The sequence below is a fragment of the Phasianus colchicus genome, chromosome 1 (assembly GCF_987193195.1).
Source record: "Phasianus colchicus chromosome 1, bPhaCol1.hap1.1, whole genome shotgun sequence".
NCBI lineage: Eukaryota > Metazoa > Chordata > Aves > Galliformes > Phasianidae > Phasianus > Phasianus colchicus.
This window is the reverse complement of record NC_143436.1, coordinates 62,388,053-62,407,916: the sequence shown is the minus strand read 5'-3', so window position 1 is coordinate 62,407,916 and position 19,864 is coordinate 62,388,053. Positions and strand designations below refer to the sequence as shown.

General features: G+C 51.8%; 2 protein-coding genes across 3 annotated transcripts; both read left to right on the top strand.

Moving 5' to 3' along the window:
- The first annotated feature begins 1,746 nt into the window (after nucleotides 1–1,746).
- Nucleotides 1,747–7,128, top strand: HDHD5 (haloacid dehalogenase like hydrolase domain containing 5). 2 transcript variants are annotated; one of them, XM_090145451.1, is made up of 8 exons: nucleotides 1,747–2,110; nucleotides 2,501–2,701; nucleotides 2,822–2,934; nucleotides 4,296–4,389; nucleotides 4,810–4,843; nucleotides 5,253–5,427; nucleotides 5,737–5,925; nucleotides 6,552–7,128. In XM_090145451.1, the coding sequence occupies exons 1-8, from the start codon at nucleotides 1,937–1,939 to the stop codon at nucleotides 6,895–6,897; spliced, it is 1,326 nt and encodes a 441-aa protein (XP_090001577.1). In that variant the 5' UTR covers nucleotides 1,747–1,936; the 3' UTR covers nucleotides 6,898–7,128. The 2 variants fall into 2 exon arrangements, with proteins under 2 accessions (XP_090001577.1, XP_090001582.1); XM_090145456.1 differs by lacking the exon at nucleotides 1,747–2,110 and adding an exon at nucleotides 2,279–2,374.
- An 8,178-nt stretch (nucleotides 7,129–15,306) lies between these two features.
- TMEM121B (transmembrane protein 121B) lies at nucleotides 15,307–19,857 on the top strand. The gene has a single exon (XM_090145449.1). It carries the CDS (start codon nucleotides 15,334–15,336, stop codon nucleotides 16,870–16,872), a length of 1,539 nt encoding a protein of 512 aa, XP_090001575.1. The 5' UTR covers nucleotides 15,307–15,333; the 3' UTR covers nucleotides 16,873–19,857.
- The last annotated feature ends 7 nt before the right edge of the window (nucleotides 19,858–19,864 follow it).

Here is a 19,864-nt window from a genome sequence, read left to right as displayed (position 1 = left end):
CACTGGGGCCTCTGCAGGAAGAAAAGCGAGGGAAGGTGAGCTGCTTCCAAGGAGGGTGTTAGAAGGTCAGTAAGGGGGTGATGACAGGGCTGAGAGCCCGGGGAAAACAGAGCTGCAGGGTTTACACAGAAACCAAAGGAGGAGGCTGTGGGCAACCAACTGCTGTGCTTGCCTTGAAAGCGAAGGGGGCGGGGAAACATCGAAGAGATGAAAAAGAGTCTCCCATGGGCTGGCGTGAGAGGGGCAGAGACCGCCTCTGGGGCTCTGTGGGTGTTAGGGATACAGCTGGCAACAGATGCGCCCCTAGAAGGAATCCTCAGGGCCACGTGTAACATGCAGAGCCAGAGCTCCAGGAAGCAGCGTTGACAAAAGCCTCAGCTCCAAGGGAAAGTCACAGGCTTAGGGATGGGCAAACTAAGGCCTGCTGCAGCCAGCAGGGCAGGCTCTCGGCAGCCAAAGCGGGTACTGCAGGGTGTGGAGCTTGGCAGCCGTACCGCTCCAGGCCTGGCCTTGTGTGCCAGGCCCAGCTTGTGCCTGACCGCTGGCAAACTCCTTCGTGGGGCTTTAAAAATAAACACTTCAGCCTGCTGGGCTGTCTTCCTTATAAAAATAAATACAGCGTTGCTGCCAGCCCTGGGAGCTGGGGCACACGCGTACTTCGGGGACCTCTATAGCCGTGCATGCTTGGCTGGGAACGTGGCTGGATCCCCACAGTCTGGCCATGAGCTGCCCACCCCGCGTCCGGGGGCAGCCCTACTCCCACCGTGCGAGCGGCATTTCCTGCTGATCCGCAGGAAGAAAAGAGCACGCAACCCAAACTGCAGTAGAGGGGACAACAGCTCGCCCCGAGAGGGTGAAAGAGAGCAGCTCTCCATTGCAGCCGACCTCCAGGGCTCGCTCCCGTTTCCCCTTCTTGCCCCGGCGTGGAGCAGCGGGGACACCTGGCGGCTCTGCGCGGCCCTGCACGGGTGGTTCGAGGGACTGGGAGCGGGATCGTGCACGGGGAGCGGTGGTCAATGGCTCGGTGTCCGAATGGAGATCAGTGATGAGTGGTGTCCCTCAGGGGTCAGTGCTGAGACTAGTGCTTTAGTACCTTCGTGAATGATATCGACAGTGGTATCGAGTGCACCCTCAGCGTGTTCATGGATGACACCAAACTGTGGGGTGCAGTCAATATGCTTCACGGATGGGATGCTATCCAGAGGGACTCAGGCAGGTTTGAGCAGTGGGCCTAGGTAAACCTCATCAGGTTCAATAAGTCCAAGTGCAGGTCTGTATCTGGGTTGTGGCTGGGGGATGCAAGGATGGAGCACAGTCCTGTCAAAAAGAATCTGGGAGTGGGCACCTCATATCCAGCAATGTGCCCTGGCAGCTGGGGCTGTCCAGCCTGGAAAAGAGGTTCCGGGGAGACCTGATAGCATCCTTTCAGTATCTAAAGGGGGACTGGAAGAAAGAAGGGAACACACTGGCTCATTAGGGTCTGCTGTGATAAGACAAGGAGAAATGGTTTCAAAACAAAGGAGGAGAGATTTAGAGTGAATATACAGAAGCTTTTTACAGTAAGGTTGAGAGGCACTGGAAGAGGTTGCCCAGAGGGGTGGTGGATGCCCCATCCCTGCAGACACCCACGGTCAGGCTGGAGGGGGCTCTGGGCAACCTGATCTACCTGTGGGTGTCCCTGTTCACCGCAGGGGGATTGGACCAGATGGCCTTTAAGGGTTCCTTTCCAGTAGATGATTCTGTGATTCTAAATTCTATAATGAGAAATCAGAATGACAAGGCAGGTTGTGGAAATGATGTAAAAGAAGCAGCAGGCAATTCAGTTAAGGCAAAGGCACTTCAGGGAGGTGTAACCATCCATACAAATGTACAACCCCGTGCTGCCAGCACCTTAACAGCTCTGCAGAAAAGGCTCTGGGTGTGAAAGTGAGTCAAAATGAACGAATATTGGCATGCACGGCAATGGAAACAAACAATCCCACTCTGTGTAATTGATGCTTATAGTCATACTGCCCTACGGCAAGAGTCAGGAGATCTTAACCCTCTCCAGAAAGCAAAACGGCACTGTTTCATTTCCACGGCCACGAAGGGTACCTTCGGCTCCTCTCAGGTCTCAGCGGACCCCAGCGCCGAGATCCCTCCCCCCAGCAGCGCGGAGGGCACCGCTGCCCCTCGGCCCGCCCCGCCCGCCATCCCCGCGCCCGCTGGGAGCTGTAGTCCGGGAACTACGCGCCCCGGCGTGCCCCGCCGCGAGCCGAGCCGGGCGGAGCGGCGCGGCATGGCGCTGCGCGGCTGCCTGCGGGCCGGCCGAGGGGCTCTGCGCGCCGCGGGGCCGCCGGGGCCGCCCGCCCGCCGGGGCTGCGCCGGGGGCCGGGTGAGCGGCGGGGGCGCGGGCGGGCGGCGCGTCCTAGGAAGGGCGCCGGGAGCCGCGCTGCGGGGTGGGGGACGGGGCGAGCAAATGGCGGCGCGCCGGTGACCGTGCCCTCCGCTCGCCTTGCAGCCGCCGGCTTTCGGCTTCCTCTTCGACATCGACGGGGTGCTGGTGCGGGGCAGCCAGGTGGTGCCCGCCGCCCGAGAGGCTTTCCGGAGGCTGTCGGACGCGGGCGGGCGGCTGAGGGTGCCCGTCGTCTTCCTGACCAACGCCGGCAACTGCCTGCGGGCGGCCAAGGCCCGAGAGCTGTCCCAGGCGCTGGGGCTGCAGGTGAGCTCGGGTCCTGCGGGTCGGGGCCGGCCGCGTGGGCAGACAAAGTCCGGACGGAGCCCTGGGTGGCGGCAAGGAGACGGTTTGCACCGCCGCCCACAGCCTCTGCTCTGCCCGCAGGTGTCTCCGGAGCAGGTGATCCTGTCCCACAGCCCGCTGCGGCTCTTCGGCCAGTTCCACCCGAAGTGCATGCTGGTGGCTGGGCAGGGGCCGGTGGAGGAGAATGCCCGCAAGTATCCTTTGCTGCGTTCAGCCAGTGGCACTCCGCTCATCCTTGTTAAATGCTCCGTCAGCTGGTAGAAGCGCAAGGAAACGACGACGGTGCTGTCGTCCTAAGGGCGGGCTCACATCGAGGTGCTTGCTGTTGACCTCAGTCACCTCCCATCTTACCTGGGACAGTTTTCACTTCTTATGCAGATTCCCTCTCTCCTGAGCTGTGTTGCTCCTCCTGCTGGTAGCACAGACCAGACACTTCGGGCCTCTTTCACTTCTGAGATAAAATTTTGCTCTGCAATGCTTTCATGGCAAAATGGGTCACTCTGAGCACTCCCACAGCTAAGGTTTTCTCCAGCAATCTCAGAGCACTTGAAGCAGCTGAAATATCATTAGAACAAGAGCATCATAATACAGAGACAATCCCAAGTGCATATTGATTTGCTGAGGGCATGGCAGGTCTGACATAGCCCATATCTGCAAGGAGCTTAAGATCTACCTGCAGCATGTGCTCACCACTTCAGTCCATCAGCTTCATCATTAAGTGCCGTGGGCATCTCCTCCTCATTTGCATTGCCTCATTCCCTGGGTGTTTGAAGCTATGTCACCTCCAATGGCAGGAAGGAGAACCTTGTCCAAACTTGCTGCTGCTCACTTAGCTTCTCTAAAGGGGTGGATTTGGATTGTGGTTCTTTTTCTGAGGCTTTGAACAGCTTCTTGGAGTTAGCTTAATAGGTCCAGTGAAGGACAAGACTGAAAAAGAGAACAGACATAACAACAGACTCTGCCCTTCTGCAATTGTGTGTGCACGTGCTCACACCTTGTGCTTAACCTTTGGCTGCACTTAGTGTGAAACATCTGCCTGTGCATGTTTCCTCAAGGCAAACAAGGTGAGCTAATGGCAAGGCATTTTGCACGTGAATGCAACTCAGCCTTCCCTTGCGTGTTTTAACAGCATGCTCCTTTTTCTTTTCAATAGTTAAGCTGACCAGAGCTTTCCTGGTTCTGCTCCTAGCCAAGAAACCTGACCCAGGCTGTCCTGGTACAAACACCTGGGCCTTTAAGGGCTCTTGAAGCATATCTGTCCTGGACTCACCTCTGCTCTTTGCCTACTTCCAAAGGTTCCTGATCACGAAGGAAATCACCCATCCTGTTTTTGTTTTTTTTTAATTTTTCTTTTTGGTAAACTTCAAAGCCACCTTTAGGTTGAAGCTTAACTTACAGTTTGACTGAAAGTCAAAATGTTATGCATTACCATGTACATGTAACAGCTCTGCTGCAAGGACCTGTATTTCCTAATCCTGTAGATGCCCTTACTAGTGACTTCAGAAAACAAAACCAAACAAGAGTCTTCATGTCTTTCCTTGATGAATTGAAATAGCCTGGGGTTCAAGCATGTGGTCACCATAGAGGCGCTGCGGAAGGCGTATCCCCTGTTAGACATGGTGGATCAGAGCCGGAGGCCAAAGGAGTTGGTAATTTCCTGACACATGGGTCAAAGGGGTGGCAAAGTGTTGACTTCAGCAAACAGCATGGGTTGGAGCAGCACCTGGCTGCTAGTGGCTGTCTTCAGTGTGAGCCCAGGATTGGTACTGAGCAGTCAACATCTCTGTGCTCTTTCACCGTTGGCACCTGCTGGAAGGGCAGCAACTTTTCTCCCTGCTTTGCCATGCCAGTGTTGTATTGATTGTCCTTGCAATGGGCATGGTAAATTGGTTGGCATCTCTGAGGCCAAGAGCTGGGAAGACTGGGCTGGGATGGGGAAGGAGGGGAAGTCTTTCTCAGGATTCAAAGTGGCCTTGTCCCAGTTCTTTATGGGATTACATTTCTAGTTTTGTTTTGGAGATGACATTAGACTTTGCATTGCTAACCTAGCATTTTTTTTTTTCTGGCAGCCTCCTCCAACCACTGGCTTTCCCACTATAGAAGGTAAGCAGCGGCCTTTGTTTATGTGAGAACAGCAAGCAGAAATAGCAGTAATGCAAGCCAGCTGGGATGGGAGCTAATGACGTGCTGTCAGCTCATCAGTATCCCCAGGCAGCTTACGCAGAGAGTACAGCCAAGAGGCAGCTATGCTGTCTCCACATAACACGAAGCACAAGTGGTAAAAGCGAAGTCAGCTTTTCTGCACACTGTGCTCCAGCACCTGGAAGCAGTGGTGAATTTGGTACAGCATTACTCAGATGGAGCTCTGATACCAGCTGTGTTCTGTAGGTAGTTGTATTAGCCAGGGCATTCCAATATGGAATAGGGGGTGCTTTTGGTCATGGGTGGCTTTTGGCATCGGGTCCTATATGTGGGTACCGTAAGTTTCCAAGCATCTCTTCAAATCTTCCAGGGGTGGTTTTGTTTGGTGAGCCAGTGAGGTGGGAGACAAGCCTGCAACTTATTATTGATGTGCTCTTGAGCAATGGGAACCCTGGGGCAGACCCAGAAGGTATACCATACCCCCATCTACCTGTCCTTGCCTGCAACATGGATCTCCTATGGATGGCTGAAGCCAAGATGCCGAGGTAAAAAGCACTTGTATTAATTTTAGTATAATTCATACAGCACTCCTGCAGATGATCTTTCCTGACACAGTGCATTTTTTAGTGTTAGAGTCTTAACTGTGACATAATTAGCAGCAGAAACATGAAAACTGCATGAGAAACCAAGACTAAATTTTAAGAAGCCAGAGCCAGATAGTTAACTGCCTGTGTAGAAGTCTGTGGGTACATAGACCACGTCCAAAGCAGGCAATACCAGGAACCCCTTACTGAGGAGCGTTTGCCACACAAGTGGTGAGGCTGGGGATACTGATGGCCTCCTTTCTGGAGCAGGTTTGGCCATGGCACTTTCCTTCTCTGCTTGGAGAACATCTACAAGAAGGTGACAGGCCGGGAGCTGAAGTATGAGGCCTTGATTGGCAAACCCAGCACAGTCACCTATCACTATGCCGAATACCTGATAAAAGAACAGGCCGAGAAACATGGCTGGAAGGCTCCCATCCGACGCCTGTATGCAATTGGGTATGAGACTATGTATTTTCTTTTTCTGCTTGCTTGGGAATGTGCATAATGCTGTAAGTGTAGGGTTTGGGCTTTTTTTTTTTTTCTCATTGTTTTGGTGGTTTTTTGCTTTTTTTTTTTAGATGCAGATTTCTAAATTGAATACCAAAATGCCCATGGTATTTATGCAGCCTCACATCCTAGAGTAGAGGATGTTAGCATTTTGCACCCTATGTTTACAGTAATTTAAAGGCCACTGTCAGCTTAGGAAAGCTGTTACTGTAGGATGAAGAGTGCACATAGCATGGCTGGCGTAAAGAAAGAGATGTAGTTCCATTAGCCCAGTTAAGCCAAACATTTTGGAGCTGTAGGGAATAAATGTCAGTAATGGCTGAAACGCCTGTGGGTGCTTTGGACATATCTGTTTCCCTTTCAGAGTAGATACTTACGAAGCACTTGGCCATCACTGTGTGCTGAATGCTCCAATAAGTGGAGTCACTGGCCTAATCTGGGGGGATTTCCTTGATAACAGCAAACGTCTTGTACTGTTTCCTCCCTTGGTGCTCCCTAAATCCCAGACTGCCAGAACTAGAAATTGATGTTTGGGTTGGTTTTTCATTTCTGTTTCATATTGTGACCTTATCCAGGGACAATCCTATGTCTGATGTCTATGGGGCAAACCTCTACAACAACTACCTCAAGTCAGCTCAACAGAACCAAGTCGAGGCTGGGGTGAAGAGGATCCCACAGGCAGCCAATCCCCAAACTGAGGACCGCCTTGCAGTGGAGAGCTGTGAGTCAATTCTGGTCTGCACTGGGGTCTACCGCCACAATGCAGGTGTTTCCAGGAAGCTAGAAGAGTGCAACACAGAGACTGTGTTCCACGGCCATCGGGACTTCTGCTTTGACCCCAGCCTCGTGGAGGCATCTTACGTAGTGCAGGATGTGAATGAAGCTGTGCAACTTGCTTTTGAGAAGGAGAACTGGAGTTAGGGTTAAAGACAGGTGTGCCTAAAGAACTGCTGTCAGGGCAGAGGGGAAGAATGGAGAGAGACCTGGGTTGGTCTAATCTAGCCAACACTCAGGAGGTCTCCCCATTTCAGCACTAAAAGCCCCTTACTTTTACTAATAATCTTCCACAGTCCTGCCAGCAGGCTTTTAATTGTGAACTTAAATTTCTGTGATCGCAATTTGAGCCATAATAAAAACGGGACATAAGGGAAAGGCTTATCCCAGCAATCTCAGTTTTGTTCAGCCACCAGAGTCCTTTCTTTCCTACCCTTTGTGTATGATATCAGGCAAGCAATCTTTGAGGATGAAGCTCTTCCCTGTGCAAGGAGCTGCCACTAGCCAGTGTACCATTCATACACTGTACTATTGGTCCAGTGTGCAACAAGAGCACACCAGGAACTGTGTTGTGGTGGCCCTCTGCCAAGGGAAGGCTTCAAGTCTTACCATTCTCCTTATAAAGAATAAGTGCCTATGGACTTTAACAAATTCTGCTTGCTTGGGGATTTGCCACTGCATTGCTGTCAGCCTGAAACAAAGTCCCATTTTGCAGCTCTCCAGCAGCGATGAAGGGCCAGGGCCCCTCAAAGGAAGCAGCAGTAGCCAGAACAACTTGCTGCAAGGCCTCACGGGAAGTCATTATTCCCTCCCCCCTCTTTAACATTCTGTGAACACTTCTGCCTTTTTGCATCCTGCCTGGGGAGCCATCAGCCTTTTCTCAATAGCAGGAGAAATCACTGCATTTCCAGAGGTGTCTTTGGCCAGAACTCAGTGTTACAGCAGGAAGGTGTCGTGGCACTCACCCTGACCCCAGCTGGTGCAAGGGACATTGCCCTGCTCCAGCTGACACAGCTTCCAAACAAGGGGCACTGAGAGCAAGGGCCAGCCAACACAAGTAACAGCCCAGCCTTTTTCTTGCTTTGCCTGCAGTGACTGAGAGACGAGATTGTCAAGCCTTAGCCCCAGATTTCAAGTCTTCATCTCTGAGAGTAGAAGTGTATCTGTCCTTCGCTTTCTTTTTTCCACTTTCCACGTTTGGTTTGCAACTCAGGAATACCTCTTATGGTCTGATCCCCATTCCCTCCTCTTCCTGTAGCTTGCAAATAGAGCCTCCTTAACATGAATTAGCATATGGGACTTTTCTGTCTGGGAACATTTCTATATCCCTACTGATACGCACGTTCTACTGCCTGTTTTTCTAGCTTGGGATATCTGGATCAAGTCCTGTGTCTCCTTAGACAATCCAAAGAAGTTAAGCAATCACTGTTTGGGGAACTCCATGTGAAAGATTGAATTAGCAAGGGGTGTCGTAATTCCAGAGGAGCACTGTGATTTTAGAAGCATAAGTCAGTTTGCATTTGCAATGGAAATCATTTGGAACCAGCACAACAGAGCTGGTGTTCCTAGTTATACCCAGCCTCCACCACAGAGAGATCAGAAATAGGTCTGCTCTGCCCCCACTTCACTCCTTCCTGCTTTACCAGGCAGCTTCATATACATGGTATGAGCAAGATATTCTGTGTTGTTCTTAATTAAAATCTCAGCATCCACGTGCACTTACATTCTGCTTCAGCAGCTTGATGTACCTTCCTAGGAAGGTCAAACTGCAGAGCAGGTTCTTTTCTTGTTTTGTTGGGTTCTGTGACTGAATGGGTTTGGGTATGCAGTCAAAGACCCAAGCAAAGATGGCTTTTTTCTCCAGGCTTTGTTTTCTGAATAGGAGCAAGAAAAATACTTCCCTGGGTGAATTTACCTGTTGTGAAATCAGTAACAGGAAGGAGCCTCTTCCTTTCTTAGTACTAGCTAGGATTCTTTTTCTTTGTCTTATCAGGACGAGAATAATTTGGCTGCTTCTAAGAGCAGCTGTAACCTGTGGAACACTGTCTTTGATTTGAATCCTTTGCCCTTCACTGGAAGGATAAAAAACAAAAAGCAGAAGTCCATTTCATCTACTTGCACAAAACAAGGGCTCACCTACAGTTCCCAGAAGGATTAATACAGGAAAGGACTTGGCATAAAACATGAGGAAGGTTTTTTTTAGCTTTCAGAGCATCTCCAGAGTTACAAGCATGCTATGGATCCAGTGTGCAAGGCCTGATATTAGAGGCCCAAGTCCCATTCATTAACTAACTCCAGTGTCCCTCAGCCATACTTTCCACAGGAAGAGGAACGCTCCCTTTCATTGCAATATTTGTGTAGACCTCAGAGAGCTGGTTGCTGGTAATAACTCCTGACCATATCCTCTAGTTGGTAGGTAGGTACTTCTCCACAGAAATACTAATGTCTGACTGTGTGCATGTGCTGTAGCCTTTGGTAGAGCTCTTTCCTGTTATTTGTTAAGACCAGGTGCTGCTGAACCAGTGTTCCCTGAGGGGTGTAGCATTACTGAAACAGCTATCTCAGATGGAACCTGGTATGCTGGCTGTGCTTCTGATGCCAGTTGTAGAAAGAACGTGCACAGGAATGTTGAGAAATCACAGGCAGTTTTTAATTTCATACTAACATACATGGCATGTCTCAGCCAGAAGCAAAGTAGGTATCAAGAGGACAGAGTTAATGCCCCGTCCAGCAAAGGAACAGGTTTGCATTTACACAGACTGAGCAGGCATCTCCATCTTTAGAATAGCAGTGATGGAGAACTGACTGATGGGAATCAGCTTTGGATTCCAAATTAGCTTTTAGCTCCAGATTTTTTTTTGAGCCGTGTTAGTGTTAAAACAGTGCTCTGGGAGTCTTTAAAGTGCGTAGGAGGAACTTCAGTGATAAAGAATTCAAGAAATGCTTCACTTGAGAGTTGAAACTGAGCAGAGGGGAGAAGTCTAGAAAAATCTCATAGCAGGCTTCTTGCTTATCGGCAGCTCATCCATGGACATCTGTTATTGCTAGAATTCAGTGAAATCCTTTCTCCTCGGAATTGCAGTTTCCTGGAACAAGCTTCAAGAGTGGCTGGAACATATCCTTTCCTATATCTCATGTATTGCATTTCAAATGCCACATTTCTCTAGTTTGGGGTAAGCATACTTCTGAGCAATTTATTGGACCAAGCAAGGACAGGGGACTTCACTTGTTCTTCTGATCCCTTAATATTCATATGGCGTGCTACCTTATGCAACAAACAGTGAAGACCTGATCTAACAGCTCCACCTTCCACAGATGGGGAGGTTTTAGGCAAGTCTAAAGGAAGTACATGGTGAGTTCAGGCAACTGAGAATAGCAGGGGGGAACTGAAGGAGGGACTGACCTAATTTTGGGTCTGAAGCAGAGAGCTTTTATGTCATGCAATAACATGGTGGTCAGAGAGGACAATTCTGTTATTCCACAGTACAAATGCAACCACTAGCCTGGCATTCAGGGAATCGTGTAACACTACTGTACCCTTTCTTCCAGTGTTAATCCTGGTGTGTCTTTCTACCCTTCCCTCCCACCCACCATAAATGGGTAATGTTTCAAATTATGTCATGTACACTGTATTGGGGTGATTATATATGGTACAGAGAAATCACAAGATGTGTTTGTTTTAGCATTCAAATCAAGTTTAACCCAGATCCAGAGCTTCTCCTTTGAATTAGCACATTTAAAAATAATAAAAGAGGTTTTCTGTGAAATAAATTTTAGTATGCTGTATGCACGTTTTGTGAGTATTGTCCTGGCCTCTTTCATACCTTTACCCTTGAAGATTATCAGCAGTAAATGCTGTCTTTTGTTGTGCTCATCAAATCAATCTCAGATTGTCTTAAGGGAACTACCCTGCAAGATACCTCTCCAGTAATTCTTCTAATTGGACCAAACTGTAATTCCCTGTAAGCTCTGTGTTTGCCATATTCAGATGAGGCAATGAACAGTAATTTTGACTACTCCCACTCCGTAAAGTGGGAAAGGGAAGAGGAAGGAAATCACCAAATTATGTCCTGACTGATATTTTGCAGTCAATTTTAGGATGCCACATGTGTAAAGGTGCTTTCAGAGCAGGCATTTAGTTGTGATCTGACCTAACCAACCATTTGTAATGACTATTTCTACTGGCTGGGGAAACAACAAACTAGATATCACCGACTTAATCTGCTATTGCAGAAGAAGCCTGAGGTGGTATGAAAGCCATCTTTACCATTAGAAGCTTTCTTGACACCATTAGAAGCTTTCTTGACACTACATTAAACCCTTTGTGATCATCTAAGACACTCACCCTGTTAGACAAGGACAAGGTAACAGCCGTGCTCTTCTACCTTCTGAAGAAAGCAAGCGGTGTTACAGAAGGAGAGCTAAAGCTTCTGCAGGTTGCAGCAAGTGGAAAACAGAAGATCCTACTAGGTGAAAACTATCTGCTTTGATGGTTTAGAAACTGCTATTGTGCAACAGTTAACACGCATTGTTTCTATACAATATTCCATCCAAAATCCTGTGTCTACAAAGTTTACAGGAAGCACGTTAGACCACAGGATGTGCAAGATTAACAGCCCAACCAACTTCTTGATACTAAAAGGAACTAATTGTTTTAAGAAGTTTTGAACATACAGGAGAAGGATTCCCATTCTCAGTAGAGAAAGGAATTGAGTTGAAACCTACATCCTAGAGATATGACCTATGGCCTACACTTCAAATAAATCAAAATAGGACCAACCCCCTTAGTTTATCCAGTATTCAGGTAGTTGGAGCACTCGCCAAAGGTAGGGCAGACCAAGGTTTAATTAGACAGAGATAAGATCCCAAATAACCTAAATGAATGCTCGTAAATCACTGTACTGTTGTTAAACCAAAGAGGTGGCCCAGAGCAAAGGTGTCCTTAAAGGAGACAGCTTGAGCTGGAAGACCTTAACCAACGTAAGGAGCATGGTTAGGCATTGGCATCATGAAACACTGAAGAAGGAACAACTTAAACAGGAGGAACTGACAGCACAGCTCAAATTGGAGATTTCTCCCAGGTAGGTGCTATGGGGAACACCTGCCACAGCAAGGCTGCAGGCACAAGGTATACTATCACCTGCTCACAGACCTTGGCATGCCCACACCCTCCATCTACTGAATCTAACTAGCTTCCATTGTAAAAAAATAATGGTCCATACAGACAACTTACGCAGCCATACAAACAACTTAAAGACTTTTTTGGATCCAGCCTGCAAAGATTTAAAATCCCACACAGTAAGACAGGTGACATAACCTCTCAGACTCAAACTTCTTTATCAAGAAAGTCCTTACTTGTTCACTGCAGTAAACCAGTCAGTTCAATCGCTAAGATCTTTCACTTCTTCCTCAAGGTCAGTTTCAATACGCATTGTGTGCTAGAAAAGACTAATTAAGCACAAAATACTAAGAGCAACCCTCACTTCCCAAGCCCTTAAACATGGTAAGGCTGAAAAAAAAGTCTTTACATTTTATACTGGTAACGAATGCTCTTTGAACTGAAACATAATTAAAAGTAATAAATGGCTACACCTTTATACCTTTCAAAGAGTATCTGTATTCCCCACATCATAATACTGGAGCAGCAGTTTTGTTACAAAGACTCAGCACTGGGGGCTACCAAGTTTGAGTATTGATTTGAGTATTGAGTATTGGTGCTGGCCAGGTGAACCTGCTCTGTGCTTACCTGTAACTGCAATCCTGAACGTCTGAATGGATTAAATAAGCGCAGTACAAAGCCTGCATTAGAGAATCCCAGAACCTTCCTTTCCCACACAAAAGGCATTTTAAGCATGGTTACAGCAGATTATGCTCAAACTCGCTGAAATCAGCTTTGCCTCTTTCCCTCCCACTGCTGCCAGTTTCTGACAGCTTACTGCAGGGTATGATTAGGGTTTTAGCTTCTGGTCTTTCTCACAGGCATATATTTGTCCCTTTTCCCCCAGCACCTTCCTCCTCCCAAGCATTTGAGTCATTATTTTGTTTACACTTGCGTTCTGCCCTCAAGAAATTCTCATCTTTCCCCCAGCAGGGTTATTTCTGAGGGCACACTACTTCTATAAACTAGAAACAGGAGCAGTTCTTATATTCTCTACAACTATTTCACAGAACCGTGTTGTCTGCTGCTTGCCTTCAAATATACACACACACATACACCTATGTATTTACATAAATGTATAAAGAAGCCAGAAACACAGCTTTGGAGCCGCTGAAGAGTGGAAGCTATTAATAGTAGGTTTTTAATGTTTTAACAGTAATGGTTAAGTACTAACTCTTGCAAGGGCTGCATAATTACATTAAAGAACTAGATCACACAAGAAGCATCAGCTTGTCATATCTCATCCCAGAGTGAGCTACAAAAGGCTCTTCAGTGCTTTCTCAAGTAGAAGACATTTTCCCCTTCACTCCCATTTTAAGATACAGGCACCATTTCTTCTTCCTTCCACACACAAAAAAGCTCTTTTCTTATTGTCACCCATTTGTTTAGTGTCACTTGCCCCAGTGGCATCCATGTGCCCAGTTTCACCCACCCCTACTCATTGCAGGTCTCCCCACCTGCCTACCTTGGATGGAGGAGCCTTTCCAGTTGAGCAGGGATCTCTTGGTCTCCAGAGAAACATAAGGCTCCTCCAACCCTGTTCACACAGATCCAGGCCCAGCAGACTCGCACCCCCTGGGAGGATGAAGAACAAACCCCTTCACCCATACTAACTGAGCTGAGCCCTCTTAGCAATCAGTTGCCTCCCATCCCGCTGCCCCAGGCTGAGCTCACCCATCACCCAGCCAGTTTCCCCATATGGGCAGCCTAGCTGTGTGAGCCTGTAAGGAGACCACTCATCCTTCCCAAAGCCCACTCCACAGCAGACACCATTCTGCCAAGAAACGTGGCTTGTCAGTCGTGCTCTCAAGGACACGATGCTTTCACCTCCAGGCAAATCTGCACATCTTGAATGGCTGAGAGCAGCACCATGGGAGCATGTTTGGCAGAGGAAAGAGAAGCGTCTCTCTGCTTTCTGCTGTCTTCTTGTGTCTCAAAAGACCTCAGACTGCTCAGCTCTGAGCAGCACCGTGCTGTTCTGTCACTCAGAAGTGAGCAGGTTTCCTGTGCCAGCTGTGGTGGGACTGCACTCGGCACAGCAGATGGAAAAGCTTGTCCTGTGTCACTGTGGAGGTGGAACTGCCACCAAGGCACTGAAATGTGATGGGAATGGCCCATGGGGAAGGGCAGCCCTGGGCTGTTGTGCCCGGGCAAGGGCTGCGGCCTGGCCTACGTACAGCACAGTTGCTGTGCCTGTGCTATGCTGGGATGATTCCTCTTGTCCTCCAACACTTTGAACATTTGTGTTCCATATGATCTGCGGTCACTGACCTTCTCAAAACGGAGGAGTTTTGTTGGCTAGCAGAAATGCTAGTAAAAATTAGTGAGAAAGGGCTCTTAAATAGCATGCGAGTGCACGCATGCGTGGTTTCATCTCACCCTATGCACCACGACAAGGTGAGTTAGAGGAATGCAGTGCACACAAGTAGTGTAGATGCAAGGATGGATCTTGGCAAGGGCACACAAGCACGGGAAACAGTGTGAGAGAAGCAGGAAACGTGGGTCCCCATCCCAGCTACAGGACAGCAAACAGCGTGGTAGACCTTGGGGAAGGCCTGTGGGCTGTTCCACCTCCACACTCTGCTCCTTAGGCCTGCAATGCTTCCAGATACCTTAGGGCTTGGAGTTCTGTCCCTCCTGTTGTTCCTCGGTACTGAGCCCTATGTGTTGAGGAGCATATACCCATAGGAGTCAAGCTATTTGGGATCATTCTCAGAAAGTGCAAGGGAGCAAGGGGCTGGGAACACAGCACTGGGCTACTTGGGAATGTAGTGTGCCACGTGTGGTGGTCCCACAGCAGCTCCAGCCAGCCACGTCCAACATGAAGCAACTATTCCAGCAAGGCGGGCTGGGCAGAGCCCTCACTACCTAGCATAGCTGAATTCAGGAAATCTGCGTGGTATAAGCCACTTACTTGGCTGTGCATTTACCTATAACAAAGTGAAAGCAATTAATTCCAGGATGAGCCACAGGTCAGCGCTCGGCTTCAGGCTGTGCCCGGCCTGCGGCACATCGAGTGATCAGCCTGGGGGGACCGGAGGAGACCAGCTCCATCGAAGCCCCTCTGCTTTTCTGGGTCCGATACCGGGGCTGTGCCATACGGATGGGCGGGCGACGACCCTCTCGAGGCTCCGTTCCCGAGCTACGGGAACAGCTGGGGGGGGGTTCCTCCCCCGTCCCCTCCTGCTCCTCCGGCGCACAGCCGCTCTCAGCTCGCCCACCCCCAGCCCACCCACCGCCGCTGCGCTGCAGCTCGGCGCCGCCCCCGGCCCCCTCGCCGCGCCCCGCCGCCTCTCGGGCTCTTTCTCGGTGCCGCTGTCGGTGCCGGTGCGGCGGCGCGGGGAGCGGGGGCGGGCCGGGGGCGGGTCGGGGGCCGCGGCGCGGCCGTCGGGCCCGGCGCGCCGGCTCGGGGGCCGGGGAGGACCATGCACCGCGCTGCCTCCAACCAGCGCTCGGTCTCCTCCTCCTCGGGTTCCTTCCAGCCGCCGCCGCCGCCGCCGCCGCCGCCACCGCCGCACGCCGCCGACCGGCAGCCGCTCTTCCCGGGGAGCTCCAGCAGCGGCGGCAGCAGGCGGGGCTCGGGGTCGAGCTCGGGCTCGGCGCGGGCCCGCCGCCCCCGCAGCCCCCGCAGCAGCCCCGAGGAGGAAGAGGAGGAGGAGGAGGAGGAAGAGGACAGCATCAGCATCAGCAAGCCGCTGGTGCCGCCGCCCGCCGCCCCGCCGCCCGCCGCCGCCTCGCCGCTCCCCAGCAGCAGCAGCAGCAGCAGCGGCGGCGGCGGCGGCGGCGGCGGCGGAGGGAGCCCGGGCCGCGGGATGACGGCTGCGGAGCTGTACGGGGCGGCGGCGGCGGGCGGCGGAGCGGCGGGCGGCGGGGCGGCGGCCGGGGGGCTGCTGCTGGGGCCCGGAGGGGCGGCGGGCGGGCGGCGCTGGGGCTTCCAGGCGCTGTCCCTGGTGCTGCTGCTGGGGCAGGGCGCGCTGCTGGACCTCTACCTGATCGCCGTCACCGACCTGTACTGGTGCAGCTGGATCGCCACCGACCTGGTGCTGGCGGCCGGCTGGGGCATCTTCTTTTGCCGCAACAGTCGGGCGCGCCGCCGCGAGCGGCCCCCGCCGCCCCCCGGGCCGCCGCCGCCGCACCCGTTGCTGCTGCACGGCCCCCCCGGCGGGCGCGGGGCCGGGGGACGCGGGGCCGGCGGCCCCCCCCGCGGCGGCGACTTCGCCTACGCTCACCTGGCCTGGCTCATCTACTCCATCGCCTTCACGCCCAAGGCGGCGCTCATACTGGGCACCTCCATCCTGGAGCTGATCGAGCTGCGCCTGCCGCTGGGCACCACCGGCTTCCGCATCACCCTGGCGCTCTCCGCCCCGCTGCTCTACTGCCTGCTGCGGGCCATCGGCGCCGAGGGCTCCGGGCAGCTGCTTCTTCCCCCGCAGCCTCCCCCGCAGCACCGCGCCGCAGCCGCCTTCCTCGCCACCTGCCTCGACCTCCTCGACAGCTTCTCCCTGCTGGAGCTGGTGCTGCAGCCCAGCCGCCCCGCGCCGCTGCCCGCCCCGCTGCGCTACCTCCTCATCGCCGTCTACTTCCTTTGCTTGGCCTCGCCGGTGCTGTGGCTCTACGAGCTCAGCGCCGCTCACCCGCCCGGAGCCGCACGCCTCGCCCTCCACCTGCTGCTGCCCGCCGGGCTGCTGGACGCGCCGCTGCTGGCGCTCCGCTGCCTCCTGCTCCTGCGCTACCAGCAGCCGCTCTCCCTCTTCATGCTGAAGAACCTCTTCTTCCTGGCCTGCCGTGGCCTGGAGGCCCTGGAGACCTGCTGCCTCCTGCACCCCACCGCCAACCTGCCGCCCTCCAAGTATGGCTCTGCTGCTGGGCCCCCCACCGCCGCCCCGCTGGGCCACGGGCTGTCCGACGTCGATGTGGGCCCCCATGGTTACGTCAATGCGCTGGCCGTCACCGCTCAGGGCTGAGCCTGCTGAGCCCCGCCAGTCTCTCTGTGTTTCTGCTCAGGTTCCCTCTGCTGTGGCCAAGCGTGGGAAGGGACATGGACACCCTGCCGGACTCCTGCTGCCCTCCCTGTCCTATAGACAATTCTGTCAGCGGAAGCTTGACATGAACCCCGCTACCTGCAGGAGTCCATGGCCGATGTTTCACCCCTGGAAAACACATCTGCCCCTCACCACGGGTCCTCTTCAGTGCTTTTGCCTCTCCACACTGCCCGGAGGATCCCACCTTTTCCCCTCCAACTCCTCCTCGCCAAGACATTGTGTTGCTTTGTGACCATAAATGTTTGGTTTTCTTTTCTTCCCCCAACCAACAGGGACCAGATGCTCCCCAGTCCTTCAGGAACAACTGTTGACCAGCGATGAGATGCGAGGGGGGCCCAAGCAGCAGAGATGTGCCTTCTTGGTGCGTGCAGAACAAGAACAAGCATGCTTGGGTTCCACCGGTCCCACAAAGCCACCCCCATGACCCAGCAGAGCTGGGTAGACTGGGGAGGAACAGCTGGGGAACACCTAGAAGCACGCTGGCCATCTGCTCATTTCAAGCCTTGAAGCCACTTCCTCCGAGCTGTAAATGTCTACCTCTGTGCTTCAACCTTTGGCATCTTACGTTGATTTCACACACTAAAGAAACAAGTGAATCCAAAATGGACATGGTCGGGGGAATTGCTCCCACCGAGACACTGACTTCTGGTGAGAACAGGGTTTAGGCAGCCTCCTGCTGGCTTCAGACAGCAGCGCCCGCTTGCTGGGGCGCTCGTTTCTCTGTGAATATGCATGTTTGTGGGATCAGTGTTGGTTTTCCTTTATGCAGCGTAGGGACTCCCTTTGTGTAGGGTGGGAGGGCTGGAAAGGTCCCCCCTGAGCTCTTCCCACATCTGTTTGAGGGAGCAGCAGGGCAGCTCCCAAATGGCGGTGCGGGGCTGGGTGCTGCCTGTGGCCTGTGCTGGCTGAGCACGGAGCAGGGCACTCCAGCACCCTGCCCTCCAGGTGTGCATGGCTAAGGGTGGTGGGGAGCAGTTCGTTGTACTTATTGTCTCATAGAAACAGTTATCTTTGATTTTAAGCTCCATGCATGTGTGGGGTGGGTTGTGGCCTGCTCTTCAGCCTGGTTCCAGCCACTCCCCAAACTGGCTGCACTGAAGCAGGAGCGCAGAGGCCACGTTTGGAAGAAGACCTTAGCCTCCCACAGGCCTCTTTTTCGCTCCCTGGCCAAGGCTGCTGTCATTGGCTTCTGTCCAGAGCCATTTTTCAAGCTGTCCTGATGGCAACGGGCACAAGAGCCCACCGCCTCCTCCGCAGAGCCAGCAGCAGGACACAGGCACGGCCCAGTCCTGCCCACACCCACTTCTTCCAGGGCTCCAGCCCTTCACGCAGCAGGGCCCGCTCCAGCAGACATGTTTACAGCAGTGCCAACTTCCAGCTCCCCCCGACAGAACCACAAGCCTCCAGGGCTCAGGAACAACGGGGTGACAGCGTTGCTCTGCTCCGAGCTGAGAGTGTAGACCTGCTGCTCTCCCTCTGCCAAACAGAGCCAGCACAGACTCGGCTTAACTTTCCCACCAGTGCTTTATTTTTAACCTGAGACCTCAGGTGGGCACTTGTGTGAATTTTGGCCAGTGGCCTTCTCTTCGGTAATTCCTTTTTGTCTGGACAATCTTGGTGCTGTGAGTGACCGTGATTGTAAAACTAAGTACTGTGAACTTTTCCTATGTGATGTGAGCTGTGTCTAGGGGATGCTACCGTCCTGGCCAAAGGGGTGCAGTCGCAGGTCTGTTGGGGTTCAGATGCTGGTTTCCTTGCATCTGCCTTTTCCAGCATTATATGGATAGTTAAAGCTCAGAAAGAGCTGCAATACTGTTTAGGGAGAATGAGAAGATACTTGCAGTACTCCATGCTTCAGTCAAATGACAATAATATGTGCCAAAAATACGGTGAAGGAAGAAAAAGCTATTCATCCCCAACTCTGTTTTGCTGCTCCTATGGTGTGGTTCACGATAGCACTGAAGTGAGTAGAACATCCCTAATACATGCAGGCATAAGCATAGCTGAGACACCGAATAATCACAGCAGAATTACTACTAATGCATCTTACTTATTCAGTACCCCCTCACAGCTGCTCTTTCAATAGTGAGTGCCTTTTTCCATCTAAGACATTAGTGAGAAAATGGCGTACTGGAAACTTAAGTAGCCATGGCATATTCAAACCTCTAATTACATTGAAATTACAGTTCAAATTTGTCCCCTTATGCAGTAAATACCTGGGGCAGATGACACCACAAAATGATGATGCTGTTGCATCAGATTCTGCTGTAGAAAAAGTGGTTCTTTGTAGCTCCATTATTTATAGGGTGTTAGAAAATGTGCTGTTTGGGAGGCATGAAGCTTCTGTAGCAGCTAACTGTACAGAAGCTCCCATGCGACTATCTACTGGAGGGCAATGCTACCCTCCAATTACTTACAGAGAAGCAATTCAAGCTCTGCAGTGTCTCATTCATAAGCCTGCCCCAACTTTTAAGCTCCCTTCTCTTTGTTAATTGAGCTCTCATGTCCATTTAGACCCTTCTGCTGCACAGCAGATCTGTCTGCAGAAGAAAGGGACAGTGGTGCTGTCCAAGAGCAAACAATACCTCACCCAACACACCTTGCACGCCTATTATCTTGTGCCCAACATTAATTACTGGTCCAGGTCAGTAACACTTCACAATATCAAGTTGTGCCATATGAAAATATACAGCCCTTGGGGCCCTGTTACAAGGCTTGTAGCAGAGCTCAGCTATTTAGCATTCTGTTGCTCTCCTCACAAAAAAGAGACTATTCCCAGGATGGGAAAACAAAGTGAGAGATGAGGCCTGTGGCCAGTGGACACTTGGCATCCCCCTGGCATTAATCAGAAGCTGTATTTTTTAAAAAGCAAGATTGTTAAAATAAAATTAGAAACTTGTGACTGATTCTGTCC

Coding starts and splice junctions, on each gene's coding strand:
- HDHD5 (XM_090145451.1), top strand. CDS start 1,937: ATGAACGAATATTGGCATGCACGGCAATGGAAACAAACAATCCCACTC. Junction 2,702..2,821: donor CCCAGGCGCTGGGGCTGCAG/GTGAGCTCGGGT, acceptor CTCTGCCCGCAG/GTGTCTCCGGAGCAGGTGAT. Junction 2,935..4,295: donor GTGGAGGAGAATGCCCGCAA/GTATCCTTTGCT, acceptor GAATTGAAATAG/CCTGGGGTTCAAGCATGTGG.
- TMEM121B (XM_090145449.1), top strand. CDS start 15,334: ATGCACCGCGCTGCCTCCAACCAGCGCTCGGTCTCCTCCTCCTCGGGT.